Source organism: Perca flavescens, chromosome 9 (genome assembly GCF_004354835.1).
Source record: "Perca flavescens isolate YP-PL-M2 chromosome 9, PFLA_1.0, whole genome shotgun sequence".
Classification (NCBI taxonomy): domain Eukaryota; kingdom Metazoa; phylum Chordata; class Actinopteri; order Perciformes; family Percidae; genus Perca; species Perca flavescens.
Window position 1 is genome coordinate 30,088,739 of NC_041339.1, and position 14,310 is coordinate 30,103,048.

At 40.0% G+C, this 14,310-nt stretch overlaps 1 protein-coding gene across 2 annotated transcripts; it reads right to left on the minus strand.

Moving 5' to 3' along the window:
• Positions 1–647: 647 nt before the first annotated feature.
• On the minus strand, positions 648–14,298 carry kng1 (kininogen 1). Of its 2 annotated transcripts, XM_028587780.1 has the most exons (10): positions 14,169–14,298; positions 12,113–12,250; positions 11,823–11,922; positions 9,220–9,363; positions 8,493–8,609; positions 8,140–8,215; positions 2,889–3,058; positions 2,691–2,801; positions 2,483–2,581; positions 648–1,444 (listed from the first exon to the last, which is right to left on the minus strand). In XM_028587780.1, the coding sequence occupies exons 3-10, from the start codon at positions 11,889–11,891 to the stop codon at positions 1,112–1,114; spliced, it is 1,119 nt and encodes a 372-aa protein (XP_028443581.1). In that variant the 5' UTR covers positions 11,892–11,922; positions 12,113–12,250; positions 14,169–14,298; the 3' UTR covers positions 648–1,111. The 2 variants fall into 2 exon arrangements, with proteins under 2 accessions (XP_028443581.1, XP_028443582.1); XM_028587781.1 differs by lacking the exons at positions 12,113–12,250; positions 14,169–14,298 and having other exon boundaries at positions 11,823–11,934.
• Positions 14,299–14,310: the final 12 nt, after the last annotated feature.

Sequence of the window (14,310 nt, forward strand, 5' to 3'; positions counted from 1 at the left end):
CCTTAAGTTTGCTCCACGTAGGAACAGTTTCATCATCCTAACAATAACCTGCATTTTCTTTAATTTATAAATGTATATTGTATTTAATTTTGGCTTCCTGGTCACCAAGTAAAGATTTGTACCCTGACTGACTGACTGGTCATCTGAGTGTTCTGTGAAGAAGTACAAATTAATGTGTTAAACATTTACCCGGCTGTGTTTGCTCTCGCACTTTCCACTCTTGCAAATTGACTGTATAGCAGGCCTCTACGAAAATGTATTGAATAATGTAATGCAGCATTTTGTTAAGTTTGGTCCATTTTAACCATAATGACTTTAATTATTGATTTAGTTTAATTTCCAGGATTCCCACTTTATCACATACCTAAATTCAGGGAATCTGAAGGACTGAATCTGATTTTTTTATTCCTTTTAAAGAGCAATAACATTAAAAGATCTAAAAGAGCATTTGGGTCAATGAAAGTGCTATTACTGTGTTAATGGAGGTCATGGGACACTGTGTGGAGGTCAGACGCACAGTCTGAACTTTGTATCTTGTGATAAAACTGAATGCTGAATATTGTTTGTTGGTGGAAATGAGTAGAGGAAATGTTTACAGAAAGAAAAGCATTATTAATGAGCTGCATTTATATTCACACATAAAACCAGCACACAGAACGTTTTATTTTATTGTAGATTTTTTCCATTTTGAGAATGACAGATTTCCAATGTACTTTTTCCATTTTCTCACATCTCTATAATAAATCACCATTGAGGGCACTCAATCACTCATTACTTTGTTGTAATCAAAGAATAGTGACACTGGTTTTTCCATTAATATGATAACAGTCTAGAGCTCTGTCATCATTTCAGTCCTTTTTTTCCATTGCTTCCCGAGGAGTTACAGGGCCCCAAAAAAAGGTTGCTTTCTCCTTAACTTTTGTCCCCTTAACTGTTTATTTTATTAAATTAACCCTTTTGCTTTTTAAATCCGCATAAAACCCATAGAGATGTTCCTCCAAAAATCTATGCAATGCCACCCAATATAATAGAGGATGAAACAAAACAAGAGTGGAAGAGTGTGACTAGTGAGATTATTTTGAATATAAATGTGGTTCCCTTGAGGATAAATTTATGCCGCCAGGTCTGAATCACTGAAGGTCCCGTCTGCTGAGGGCAGAGTGGCGGCCTCCTCTGGGGCAGCCTTCGTAGGAGCTGCAGGCATCGTGGGATCGGCCGGATTGAAAGGTTTCCAGGGCTTGGACGGGCAGTAGAAGGGGCTGTCAATCACGTCAGGGGAGATGGAAGGTTTGGAGACTGTGGTGTCCTCCTCAGAAGATTCTTCTTTGGCTGAAGCCTTGGTGGGGGGTGGTGTGGTTGGAGTTGGAGATTGAGATGGAGATGGAACATCATATAGAATGTTCCTGAGTGGAGACCAGCCAGGAGGGCGGCGCCTGGTGAACAACTGAAGCAAAGAATACAGTAAGACACATTTTCTAACTGAAGAATTTTCAATTTTAGAGTGAAAGTGTAGTGTACCTTAAAATGGGGACAAAATTCCCAATGTGCTCATAACCCATTTTACACTGTGAAAGTATTATCTTGATGGTATTGTCACTCTTACTACCTAATACATAAACTCTTAGTCTATATCACGCAGCTAAACACATTTTAATTATTAGAAGCTTTACTTTGTGTATAATTTCAATTTCCAAAACTCAAATCACTATCTTTTTTTGGTAAATACTATTGTTTCTGTTAATACATTCATACTTCTTGTATTATTTGTATTATTACTCAGAACTGACCTTTCAGCATGCTGTCTTTATATTGGACTTCAGATGTGAATGTTCCTCACTGTATATTTAAATTGTCAGTATGTCAGGGCTGTGGGTTTGTCTGCCAGATAAGTGTCCAAAAACAAATCAACCATTGTGGCTACATCTCTCTTCTACTAAACTTTTAAATCAAACAACTATTGTCCAATCCTAACTAAGCAACAATAACTAAGACAAGCTGGTCTGCCGAGGATTTCTCAAAGCTGTGTGCAAGTGGCTCAGTATCCAAAGAGTGTGGAGGGTAATGTCTTTTCACCCTTTCCAAAACCAAACACACACATAAAAATGCTAATTTGAGATATATATATATATATATATATATATATATATATATATATATATATATATATATATAACATATACATTATTATTTGGGGTTCAAGGTTACATTAGAAAATACAGGATTTATTTACCCACTGCATGGGAGCCAATACATAAGTAAGTAAAACTTAATTAATATGGCACTTTGTAGCCATAAAACCTGGGCTACAAAGTGCTTCACACGTACAAAAATACGATAAAGGCATTTGAATAATAAGTACAATTAAGCAGACAAGGACACGTTATACAATATATCAGAGTATAGGGTAATATTAGTAGCTGTCCTGGTCTTTATTGGGCTAAATGCTCTCATTATTGACCATTTTGTGAAAAGTGGGTCTTACCGAGGAAGACATTGCCCCTGGTTCACATACTATGTGTGCCTGTGGGACCTCAAATCTCCATGGTGCTACATCCACTGTAGAATTACAGTTAGCAAACTCCTGCACACACAAGCACACACAAACACACACAGTGATACACACCAGGTCAATACGTAAGCCTGGGTTACATTATGTCAGCAGTAAAATGGGTTTTGTTTTCATGTTTTACCTTATTCTCTTCATCAGGGACACACAGCTCGTTGAGGTCTTTGTGTTCGTTCTTGGGGCAGGTGGTCTTCGTCATATCAAACCTCAGCTTGAATCTGAAGCCTGCGACCACCTACAGGGATACATACAGACAGTAAGTAGAAAAGAAACAGCTGACATTCCTTGCACTTCCTATCTCCTTATATCACCCAGTCTCTACCTGTCTGGTTACTTGGCCGAGATTGTGCAGGGTGAACAGGTGAGTAGAGTCGGACATGGAGTTAAACTTGGAGATGGAGATGGAAAGAGGAAGCTTAAGGTCCTCTGAGTAGATATCGATCTCCTGAGGACAACCCAAACAGGGAGCTCTCACTGGAATAATGTAATTGTCTGGAGAGGAGAAAGATTGTGGAAAAAAGAAAGAATGAGAAGACAGCAGATGGTTGTGGCTCAGGACATTCATTGCATGGTCACCTCATATATGCTGGGCTTATTATTTTTTATATTATCCTTAATCTATGCAGTAACAATACTAAATCAATGGATGTTAGAGGCAATATTAACAATGCATTTAAGGAAATATTGACCCTTAGTCCCACCACTACTACTACTGCATCTGTTAGGATACTGATTAGCATAGATGTCTAAAGTGCTTTCCATTAAGAAATGAATGAATGAACAGTAACACAAATAGCACTCAAGATTGTAAGTTAACAGGAGAATAAGTTAAGTTAAAATCAGAACAATCAAATGAATGAATGAAAATTATATTTAATGGTGAGATGTATGATAGAGAGTTGATGTGTTGATCTTTAAAAGTTGTTCAAAAGTTGCTTTTCTAATATCTTGAAGAGATAAAGAAAGCCACATTCCCATTTTTCTCTTTGGTGATTTCTAATATATAAACAAAAGATGAGCTGTGCATGATGGAAGATTTTTTGCAATATAATGTGACCCAAGTCAATTCACAGCTCTCTCTTTTTTTCTCACTTATGCATTTATTTATTGCGAGAACACATCATTCAAAATCAATGTTGACAAGTATGAAAAACAGTGCAGCTTGGCAAAACAGCAGCAGAGTTCTGAATGAACTGAGGTTTATAGATTGTTTGGGAAGAAGCAAAGTGTGTTACAATTATTTTTCAACTAGAGTCCAATGACTTTTAATTTCCCCATACTTTAAACTCCCCCATACAGCTAGGTAGTCTGGCTCAACAGATGTACATTTCTGGCATAAAGCCTGACATCCAGCGTGTCTCTCACACTCCAGATGTTCCTCCCCTCTCACTGTCGCCACTATTGCGGCTAAGTGTTTGCCCATGATGGTTGTGATTGGTTTAAAGAAATACAAACAAGCCAGAGTTTTTTTTCCCCTATCCCAGAATAGATAGGCAGTGTAGCTAGACCATACTAGCATTGCACTTCTATAATATTGTCAGACTCACAATAGAGAGGATTCAAATCAATACATCAGATATCGTATTTTTTATTCCATGTGTTCCTCTTCCTTGTCAAAACCTGGTGCATACATTACCCACAATGCAACTCGACCGCCAAGTGTCACAGAAAAAAAAAAAAATGAGAATCATCAGCACATATTTGATAAATCACTTTACTGTATGTTAATATTAGGACTATATAATTCTTCATACGGGGGGGTAATTTAGGAAAAGACCAGCTTTATTATTAAAGGAAGAAAGTTCTGTTTACTTAACATATTTTAAAAGCACGGCTTTCAAACCACACAACTTTTATTTCTTTAAAACCTGACCCCCACGGAAGCAGCAGACAAAAACTACTTTAATACACAAAGTGTTTTTCCAAGATGAGCCTTAAAAAGTTGCAAAACATGTTGGAAGCTGGATAGAAAAAACATATACTCTATTTACTGTAGTCTGCCAGTGTGCTGGTTAGGCAAACAGATTAAAGTCTAGACTGTCACTGCCTTTTATGGTGTGCCAAGTTAATATTGCGCTCTCCGTATCTGCACAGTGCTGAGAGATATTACACAATCAGCTGCCCTCATATGCCCTGCGCCCACCAGTGTACATTTTTCTCAATGACTCACTGTTTTCTTAATGAGAAATATGCTCCTCTGATAAACAGAGTCATGGAGGACTTTATTATTACACCAGAGATTCCTGCTGGAAGAAAACGCTCCATACATGATCATACTATGCTTGGAAGATGTGAACATGTGGATATTACTGGTTTCTTATTATATGGGATGATGTTTGAAGGGCCAATTACCCCTGGTTGAGGCATCACTTAAAAGTGAGAAATAATATGGGGTGGTGATGGCGCAGTGGATATGACACATGCCTTTGGTGTGGGAGATCTGGGTTAGATTCCCACTGCGATCCATCAACAAATGTGTCCCTGAGCAAGACACTTAACCCCTAGTTGCTCCAGAGGCATGTGGCCTCTGACATATATAGCAATTCTAAGTCGCTTTGGAGAAAAGCATCAGCTAAATGACATGTAATGTAATAAGTATAAATGAGCCACTGGGTCTGTGCATAGCATCTTAAAAGAGGTCCCAAGTTGAAAAAAGTTACTTAAAATAATCTCGCTAAATGAGAGCTAGAAAGACTCTTCCCTTTAAATTCTATTTTAGTAGTTTTGGTAATATTTATAGGAATAGTTTGATGTTTTGGTTAATATAGCCTATAATTTCACTTTCTTGCTGATGGTTAGATGAGAAGATTCTCTGGCATCCATCCATCTTCATCCGCTTATCCGGTGTCGGGTCGCGGGGGGAGCAGCTCCAGCAGGGGACCCCAAACTTCCCTTTCCCGAGCAACATTAACCAGCTCCGACTGGGGGATCCCGAGGCGTTCCCAGGCCAGGTTGGAGATATAATCCCTCCACCTAGTCCTGGGTCTTCCCCGAGGCCTCCTCCCTGCTGGACGTGCCTGGAACACCTCCCTAGGGAGGCGCCCAGGGGGCATCCTTACCAGATGCCCGAACCACCTCAACTGGCTCCTTTCGACGCGAAGGAGCAGCGGATCTACTCCGAGCTCCTCACGGATGACTGAGCTTCTCACCCTATCTCTAAGGGAGACGCCAGCCACCCTCCTGAGGAAACCCATTTCGGCCGCTTGTACCCTGGATCTCGTTCTTTCGGTCATGACCCAGCCTTCATGACCATAGGTGAGGGTAGGAATGAAAACTGACGGTAGATCGAGAGCTTTGCCTTCTGGCTCAGCTCTCTTTTCGTCACAACGGTGCGATAGATTGAATGTAATACCGCACCCGCTGCGCCCGATTCTCCGACCAATCTCCCGCTCCATTGTCCCTCACTCGCGAACAAAACCCCAAGGTACTTGAACTCCTTCACTTGGGGTAAGGACTCATTCCCTACCTGGAGAAGGCATTCCATCGGTTTCCTGCTGAGAACCATGGCCTCAGATTTAGAGGTGCTGATCCTCATCCCAACCGCTTCACACTCGGCTGCGAACCGATCCAGTGAGTGCTGAAGGTCACAGGCCGATGATGCCATCAGGACCACATCATCTGCAAAGAGCAGCGATGAGATCCCCAGCCCACCAAACTGCAACCCCTCTCCACCCCGACTACGCCTCGATATCCTGTCCATAAATATTACAAACAGGATTGGTGACAAAGCTCAGCCCTGGCGGAGGCCAACCCTCACCTGAAACGAGTCCGACTTACTGCCGAGAACCCGGACACAGCTCTCACTTTGGTCGTACAGAGATTGGATGGCCCTGAGTAGAGACCCCCTCACCCCATACTCCCGCAGCACCTCCCACAGTATCTCCCGGGGGACCCGGTCATACGCCTTCTCCAAATCCACAAAACAAACGTAGACCGGTTGGGCATACTCCCAGGCTCCCTCCAGGATCCTTGCGAGAGTGAAGAGCTGGTCCGTTGTTCCACGACCAGGACGGAATCCGCATTGTTCCTCCTCAACCCGAGGTTCGACTATCGGCCGAACCCTCCTTTCCAGCACCTTGGAGTAGACTTTACCAGGGAGGCTGAGAAGTGTGATACCCCTGTAATTGGCACACACCTTCTGGTCCCCCTTTTTAAAAAGGGGAACCACCACCCCAGTCTGCCACTCCTTTGGCACTGTTCCAGACTTCCACGCAATGTTGAAGAGTCATGTCAACCAGGACAGCCCTTCCACACCCAGAGCCTTGAGCATTTCTGGACGGATCTCATCAATCCCCGGGGCTTTGCCACTGTGGAGTTGTTTGACTACATCAGTGACTTCCGCCTGGGAAATCGACGACAATCCCCCGTTATCCTCCAGCTCTGCCTCTAACATAGAGGGCGTATTAGTCGGATTCAGGAGTTCCTCAAAGTGCTCCTTCCACTGCCCTATTACCTCCTCAGTTGAGGTCAACAGTGTCCCATCCTTACTGTACACAGCTTGGATGGTTCCCCGCTTCCCCCTCCTGAGGTGGTGAACAGTTTTCCAGAAGCACTTTGGTGTCGAGCGAAAGTCCTTCTCCGTGTCTTCTCCAAACTTCTCCCACACCCGCTGCTTTGCCTCTTTCACGGCAGAGGCTGCAGCCCTTCGATTATAAAATCGATCATTGACCTTCGGCCTAGGGTGCTCTGGTACCAGGTACACTTATGAGCATCCCTATGTTCGAACATGGTATTCGTTATAGACAATCCATGACTAGCACAGAAGTCCAACAACAAACAACCACTCTGGTTTAGATCAGGGAGGCCGTTCCTCCCAATCACGCCTCTCCAGGTGTCTCCATCATTGCCCTGGCATCTCTATGGCAAATATGCCAATTTATCTAAGCTTAGTTTAGCTTATTAGTAGCTTATTATACATAGCATAGCATAAAGACTTGAAAAAAGAGAAAACAGCTATACTGGTTCTGACTAAAGGCAACAACCTTACTAATTAACATGTTATATCTCTTAAAATGATAAAAAGCTGAAGTGTAAAAACATTAAGTTGTGGTTTTACTGGAGGTTACTACTGGGTTGGGCTTGGAACAGTTGCCAGGCAACCAGTGGACACTACTCCAGCTCAATAAATAGTAAAGTTAGCCTTCAACATATAACCCCCTCTAAAACCACAATGTTTATACACCTTAGTTTTTGTAGGGATTCAACAAGATTTACATGTTCATCTGTGAGCTTTAGAGATGTTGTTTGCCAGATTTTGTTACCTTACGACAGAGCCAGGCTAGCTGTTCCCCCCCTGTTTTCAGTCTTTATGCTAAGCTAAGTGTGGTGGTTGGAGTCCGGTTGGCTGTGAGTAACACTAAGCTAACTTTCTGCTGGCTGTAGCTTCATATTCAACAGACAGACATGAGAGGGCTATCAATCTTCTCATCTAACTCTCGGCAAGAAAGCAAAATAGGCTTATTTCCCAAAATGTTGAACTATTTAGTATTTTTTAACTACATTTGAAGCAAATTCTGCTGGTTGTACTTGTGTTATAAAAACAATAATTAGATGCTGGGTTTATTTTCACTTACCGAGCAGGCAATCCACCTGTTTAGTGTCTGCTTCGAGGTCTGTCATGAAGACTGTGGCATTGCATGAAATTGGCTCCTGGAGGATTGATTGAATATCAAGTTAGGGTTATGATTTGTGTTATTGAATACTGTGTAATCCTGACCTTTACATTAACTATTGTTACCATTTTTAAGCAATATAATCTCTTTGAGTACACATGAAATCTGCAACTTTGTTTAAGTATTTGCATTGGAAATTATTACTGTACCCATCATTTTTTTCTCCACAGAGATGAATAGAGGGTATTTTGGGAAAATTGTGCATCACTGCTAAGAAGAACATAAACATTTGTGTTTCATCTCATCATTATTACCTTGTGTCCACTAGGCAGATAGTCGCAGTCTGTCCAGGGTTTGCTGCTCCCAGCTGGACAGTCACTCCTCCTGCTGGTGAATTGCAGTGAGTACACCGAGTCTGAGCCATTCTTTGACTGTAAAGACACACAAATATTGTATTTTTACACAATGCATTTGTACACAAACTAGGTACTGTAGCTACTTATTATTACATTATTATCACAAAAAACAAACTCATAGATTCGTATGCATTGTTGTATTTCCAGCCAATTTTTTTTCTTCTTATTTCCTATAAGCGCAGTACATAATCAATATGTTGCATTTTTCACATTAAACCCTTATTTGTGTTCAATTTGGAGTCCCTACATGAGTCTCCCTTGCCTGATAGTACTTCCATTACTAACTTCTTAATAAAGTGCATTGTCAGTGAAAAGAAGCACTGTGTTCCTGTGTATTTATACAAACATATGTATATAATATACTTTATATTATTTCCCCCTTTTAAAAGACAGTGGGTGTATAGGAGTAGCTAAAACAGCTACTGTACAAGAGGGAAAAGTAATAATTCCTGAAAGAAACCCACAGTACTTAAAAACTCTTTGCACGTTGATATTTTATAGGGATATCAGGTTGCAGTATTTGTTCTTTAGGACCTTTTAAGGGGTCTAGAGTACTCAAAATATATCCTGAGACAGAGGTTATGTGAATATGCAGAAAGCCACATCCTTTTTGCAATCCCTGTACCTTGCTGGCTGTAAGTATCTGGAAGAGGGCAAGCTTGTGTCCAGTGCTCAGCCTCTTGTTGAACTCGGTCACAGCGCTGTTGACGGCTGTCTTCACAGATGGGTCATTACAGAAGATCAGGATGCCGGGCTGGACGTCCAATACCTCCCGGAAAAGAAGAAATAGAGGAAAATGCTTTTCTGGTGCACAAAATGAAGTTTGGGTTTTCTAAGGCCTATATATTGTTTTTTTGTTTTGTTTAATAAAACCATCTGAGAAGGAAAAGGTACTCTTCTGCCAGCTGATGAGAATAATAATAATGTAATGTAATATGTAAATGTAATATAAATCCAATAACATACATATACTATAGGAGCTTCCAAAGGGGCATTTTTTTTGCACAATGACTAATTTAGCCTTTGTGTAACATCAGTTCATTTGTGCTGACAATAATTTTACTGAAATAAGACGAAGCATAAAATACTTTTAATGGAAGTATTTTCTTAGTGTTGTATTACTACTTTTACTTGAGTAATTTTACTTTACTTTTTTTTTCTTTATTGAAATGAAGCAATGTCAACTTTCCCATAAACAGAAGTTCTGTTTACGCACAAGTTGGCTTTGCTTCATTTTAAAAGGGTCAAAAGCCAAAATAAAGGACACTGCAAGCGTGACACATAACGATCCAAATCTGCAAACACATCTCAGATAAATCATGCTCGCAATCCACTGGTGGAAAAAAGTAACCAAGTACCTTTACAAGTACTGTTCTTAAGTACAATTTTGAGAAATGTGAAATTGACTTGCGTATTCTCAGATCATGCTACTTTATACTTCTCCACTACATTTCAGAGGAAGATGTTGATGTTTTTACGTGTTACATTCAACTGACAGCTACAATTACTGGTTACTTTTTGTTTTTTTATTTGCAATTAACATGATCATCTTACAATATATGATGCATATTTGTAAATGAGTTAAGCAGTTAGCCCGAAGCTACAGCAATAAAAAGCTGCTTACAGCACATGATGCCTAAATATTGATATCCAATTTTATAATTTATATAATATATTGACCTGACAATGGCCATATTGCATTATGAGGACTTTTACTTTTGATACTTTAACTAAATTTTGCTGATAATTATGTTCTTTTGCATAAGTAAAGTTTTGAATGCAGACCTTACTTGTATGCGAGTTTTCTAGTGCTATATTACTACTTTTTAGTAAAAGACCTGAACACTTCCTCCACCACTGCAGTAACTCTTAGCAGCCTAATAGTTCATCTCTTCTCACAGTGTAATCCAGGTTTTACAGTTTTTTACGATCGCTATGACGCTTTGTTCAATACTTTTAACAACTTTCCTAAACTCTTAACGCACCAACATTTCATGCTCAAAATCACACATTGTAAATTAAACTCCAACACTAATTTTCAAAATACAATAATTCACTAAAATAATACACTATGTCCACCAAAACAATGCAATCATGTCTCAAAATCAAATAATTCTTCCAAAACACTAACACATGTTCTCTCCCAACAGGAACATTTAGTCAATCACTGCACAATGTCAGATGGAATTACAGAAACTGCATCATTTTAAATGTGTCAGTCAGGTCTGCCCTTATACAACAGACAATAGTATATTGTATTGATCATAGATTGTGTTTTGGACTGCAGTTTCTCTTGAAGTCTCTCTACATTTTTGTTTTGTTGGGTTTAGTAAATGCATGCATTTTCTTTTTTTACTGTAAAGATTATTTTTTGGGCTTTTCCACCTTTATTTGACAGGACAGCTAGTTGAGAAGAGGGAGAGGGAGAGAGAGAGGGGGGAAGACATGCAGGAAATTGTCACAAGTCGTATTTGAACCCTGGACCTCTGCGTTGAGGCATAAACCTCTCAGTATATGTGCGCATGCTCTACCCACTGATCCAACCCGGCCACCATTTTGTTTCTTTTGCTGCAGAGATTGCACATGTACTTAAAGGTTTATGCCTCGACGCAGAGGTCCAGGGTTCAAATCAAATCCAACTTGTGACGTCTTCCCCCCTTTCTCACCTAGCTGTTCTGTCAAATAAAGGTGGAAAAGCCCCAAAAAATTATCTTTAAAAAAGATATGCATGCATTTACTAAACCCAACAAAACTAAAATGTAGAGAGGCTTCAAGAGAAACTGCAGTGCAAAACACAATCTATGATCAATACAGTATACTATTGTCTGTTATATAAGAGCATACCTGACAGATAAAATAATGCTGTTTCTGTAATTCCATTTGTATGATATCCTATGATTGACTAAATGTTCCTGTTGGGAAAGAACATGTGTTAGTGTTTTGGAAGAATTATTTGATTTTGAGACATGTTTGCATTGTTTTGGTGGAAATAGTACATTGTGTGAGTGTATTATTGTATTTTGAAAATTTGTTTTGGAGTTTAGTTTACAATGTGTGATTTTGAGCATGAAATTAACTGTTTTGCCAATTGTGTATTGTAGGTGTGTTGGTGCATTAAGAGTTTAGGAAAGTTGTTAAAAGTATTGAAAAAATTGTCATAGCGATCGTAAAAAACTGTAAAGCCAGAAAACCAGTTAGAAGTTATGATTTCTGATACTGTTCTCTTACCTGTCCAAAGACTGAGCTGTGGAGGCACAGCAGGCCCAGCACATACAGCCCCACTCTGCTCCTCATCATCTAATCCCAATGAATGTTTGGCTCTGTTCTGCTACAAGGGGAAAGAAATGGTAAATATCACACCAGTTGATGAACACTTTCACAGTTTATCAATGTAAGTGCATTTCAGGTTCTGGCGGTGTTAGGTGGATTAATCTCAAATCTTATTTATGGCTGATAATTTAATATAATTTTCAAGCTTTCAAGACTAACTTCAATATTCTTAGTGATAGAGTACTTACAGTTTTTGAAGGTGGAGGTCTGCTGCTGATCCTGCTGGGCTTAAAGAAAAACAAATTGACTCCACTCCACAGGGATGGACATCTGAATGAAGTTCTCCTGAAACTGTGGGTGGGAATCCTAAGAAAGATGATGACACACTGATAGACACATACACAGGGGACAGGAGGGCACAGAGGACACACACACATGCACACACACACACACACACACACACACACACACACACACACACACACACACATTAATGCTCAAAACGCTCAGTCGGTAAAAAAAAAGAGTAAATGTTTGCTCTTTTGTTTGCCCTCCTACCTGTCAGGTCAATACAACAGTCAGTATCAGAGAGAGAGGGGAGCATGTAAGTTGATGTACTAACTTCCTTCATTAGTGACTTTGAAAGAGCAAAAACTCTCTTACCTCAACACACACACACACACACACACACACACACACACACACACACACACACACACACACACACACTAACTTATTACCACACAAACTACAGTGTATGGTAGCAAAATAAATCCCCTTTAATGTTTAGGGGCCACTGTGTGTGTGTGTGTGTGTGTGTGTGTGTGTGTGTGTGTGTGTGTGTGTGTGTGTGTTTGCTCGCTGTGTGTTTTGTGTGTTTTAACTGGTACTTTGTCCCTGTCGACATTTAGCCTATACCATTTCCCCACTGCTCCTCTGTGAAAAGAGGTGTAATGTGCTCAAATGTTACACTCCATGTAGATGTATCATACAGACATTCTGTTTGCTTTGTCTGGGTGCAGTTACTATACAGTATTACACCAAGTTCACCAAGTACAACAAGGCCAACTGCATGTCAACTGATGACAACATGCCAAAATCCTTCCATATGTCCCTGGCTAATAATTGACTCTGTTAACACTAATGGAGCCACTTCAGCTCCATCATACAGCTCTGTAGTGATCTATACAAAGCAAGCCTTGTGATTTGAGACTGTCAAGAAAAATAAAATGTTGTGATTGTGTAAAAATCCAGACAAGAGCAGATTTAAAGAGCATAATTCTGCCCTCTTGTGGCCACACATGCACCAAGAAATGCTGGGCCATAAGGTGCTTTTGGTGCGTTCTTTTTGTCCACCATTGTCGATTTACGAGTCGTTTTGCGGAGTTACGAACCGGAAGTTGCAAAAAGAACGCCACCGAGGTCGTATATACGACTCGTCAAGTCGTCTGAACTCAGAGGACCCCGAGTTCACTTTCAAAGATGGCTACGTCGTGCATCACACGTAGTAAACATTGTGGCTTTCTACAATTTTAAGCACTTTTGTCTTTGTTGTAACCAAATGAAGAAGTCGTACACATACAGTCTATTATGAGTTACTGCCTAGGCCTAATTAGTTATTTTGTAGCTTGTGCAGCTGAAATTGGCTAGAGACGCTCGGTTGCTATATGACAACAATGGCTTTAGCCGAGTCTTGAGCAGAAAGCAGAGCAGTAGCCTACGTTAACGTTAGTCAAAACGTAATGTTCATGTATCAAACTGTGAAATATATTTGTGTAATATGTCAATAACTGGGTGAATAGAATCCTTTTGTTTCGAGGAATAGTTCAAAAGTTCCTATTTACTTTCTTGCTGGGAGCTAGATGAGAAGATTGATTACCACTCTCCTATTCGTCCGTTAAATATAAACTACAGTGCAGTCAGCAGTGAGGTTACTTAGGGTTAGGGTTACATTCCATCTGCCATTGCTACTGGATAATAGGTTGGGTGTAATTGGCTACCAAACTGGGAGAAAGGGAGATAAAATCTGATACACATTTATAAAAAAGGAAATGTGGGAACATAGGGCCTAATTTTAGAAAAAAATCTTAGAAATGTGGGAACTATGGGAATATAGCGCCTAATTTTCAGTAAAAAAAAAGAAAATCTTAGAAATTTGGGAACATAGGCATGCTCCCAGATACATGTAGTGAAGTAAACAGAACAATATTTCCATGTGAAATGTACTGAAGTAGGAGTATAAAGTTTCATAAAATGGAAATACTCAAGTACAAGTACATAAAAAATTTTACTCAAGTATCATACTTAGTTACTTTCCACCGCTGAGCATACAGTCCACTGTGGTGATGCGCGATGTGGACAGTGATCACTCATTGACTGACGTAAGTTACCATTTGAGGTGGCAGTTCAGAGCTGGGAGCGCTGATGGTCTCTGGACCCGCCCTCC

What these genes read in the sequence shown, in the direction of transcription:
- kng1 (XM_028587780.1), bottom strand. Translation starts at nt 11,891, where the DNA reads ATGATGAGGAGCAGAGTGGGGCTGTATGTGCTGGGCCTGCTGTGCCTC. An exon ending in ACAGCTCAGTCTTTGGACAG is followed by an intron (nt 9,364 to 11,822) that starts GTAAGAGAACAG and finishes CTTTTCCGGGAG; the next exon opens with GTATTGGACGTCCAGCCCGG. An exon ending in TCGGCCAAGTAACCAGACAG is followed by an intron (nt 2,802 to 2,888) that starts GTAGAGACTGGG and finishes GTATCCCTGTAG; the next exon opens with GTGGTCGCAGGCTTCAGATT.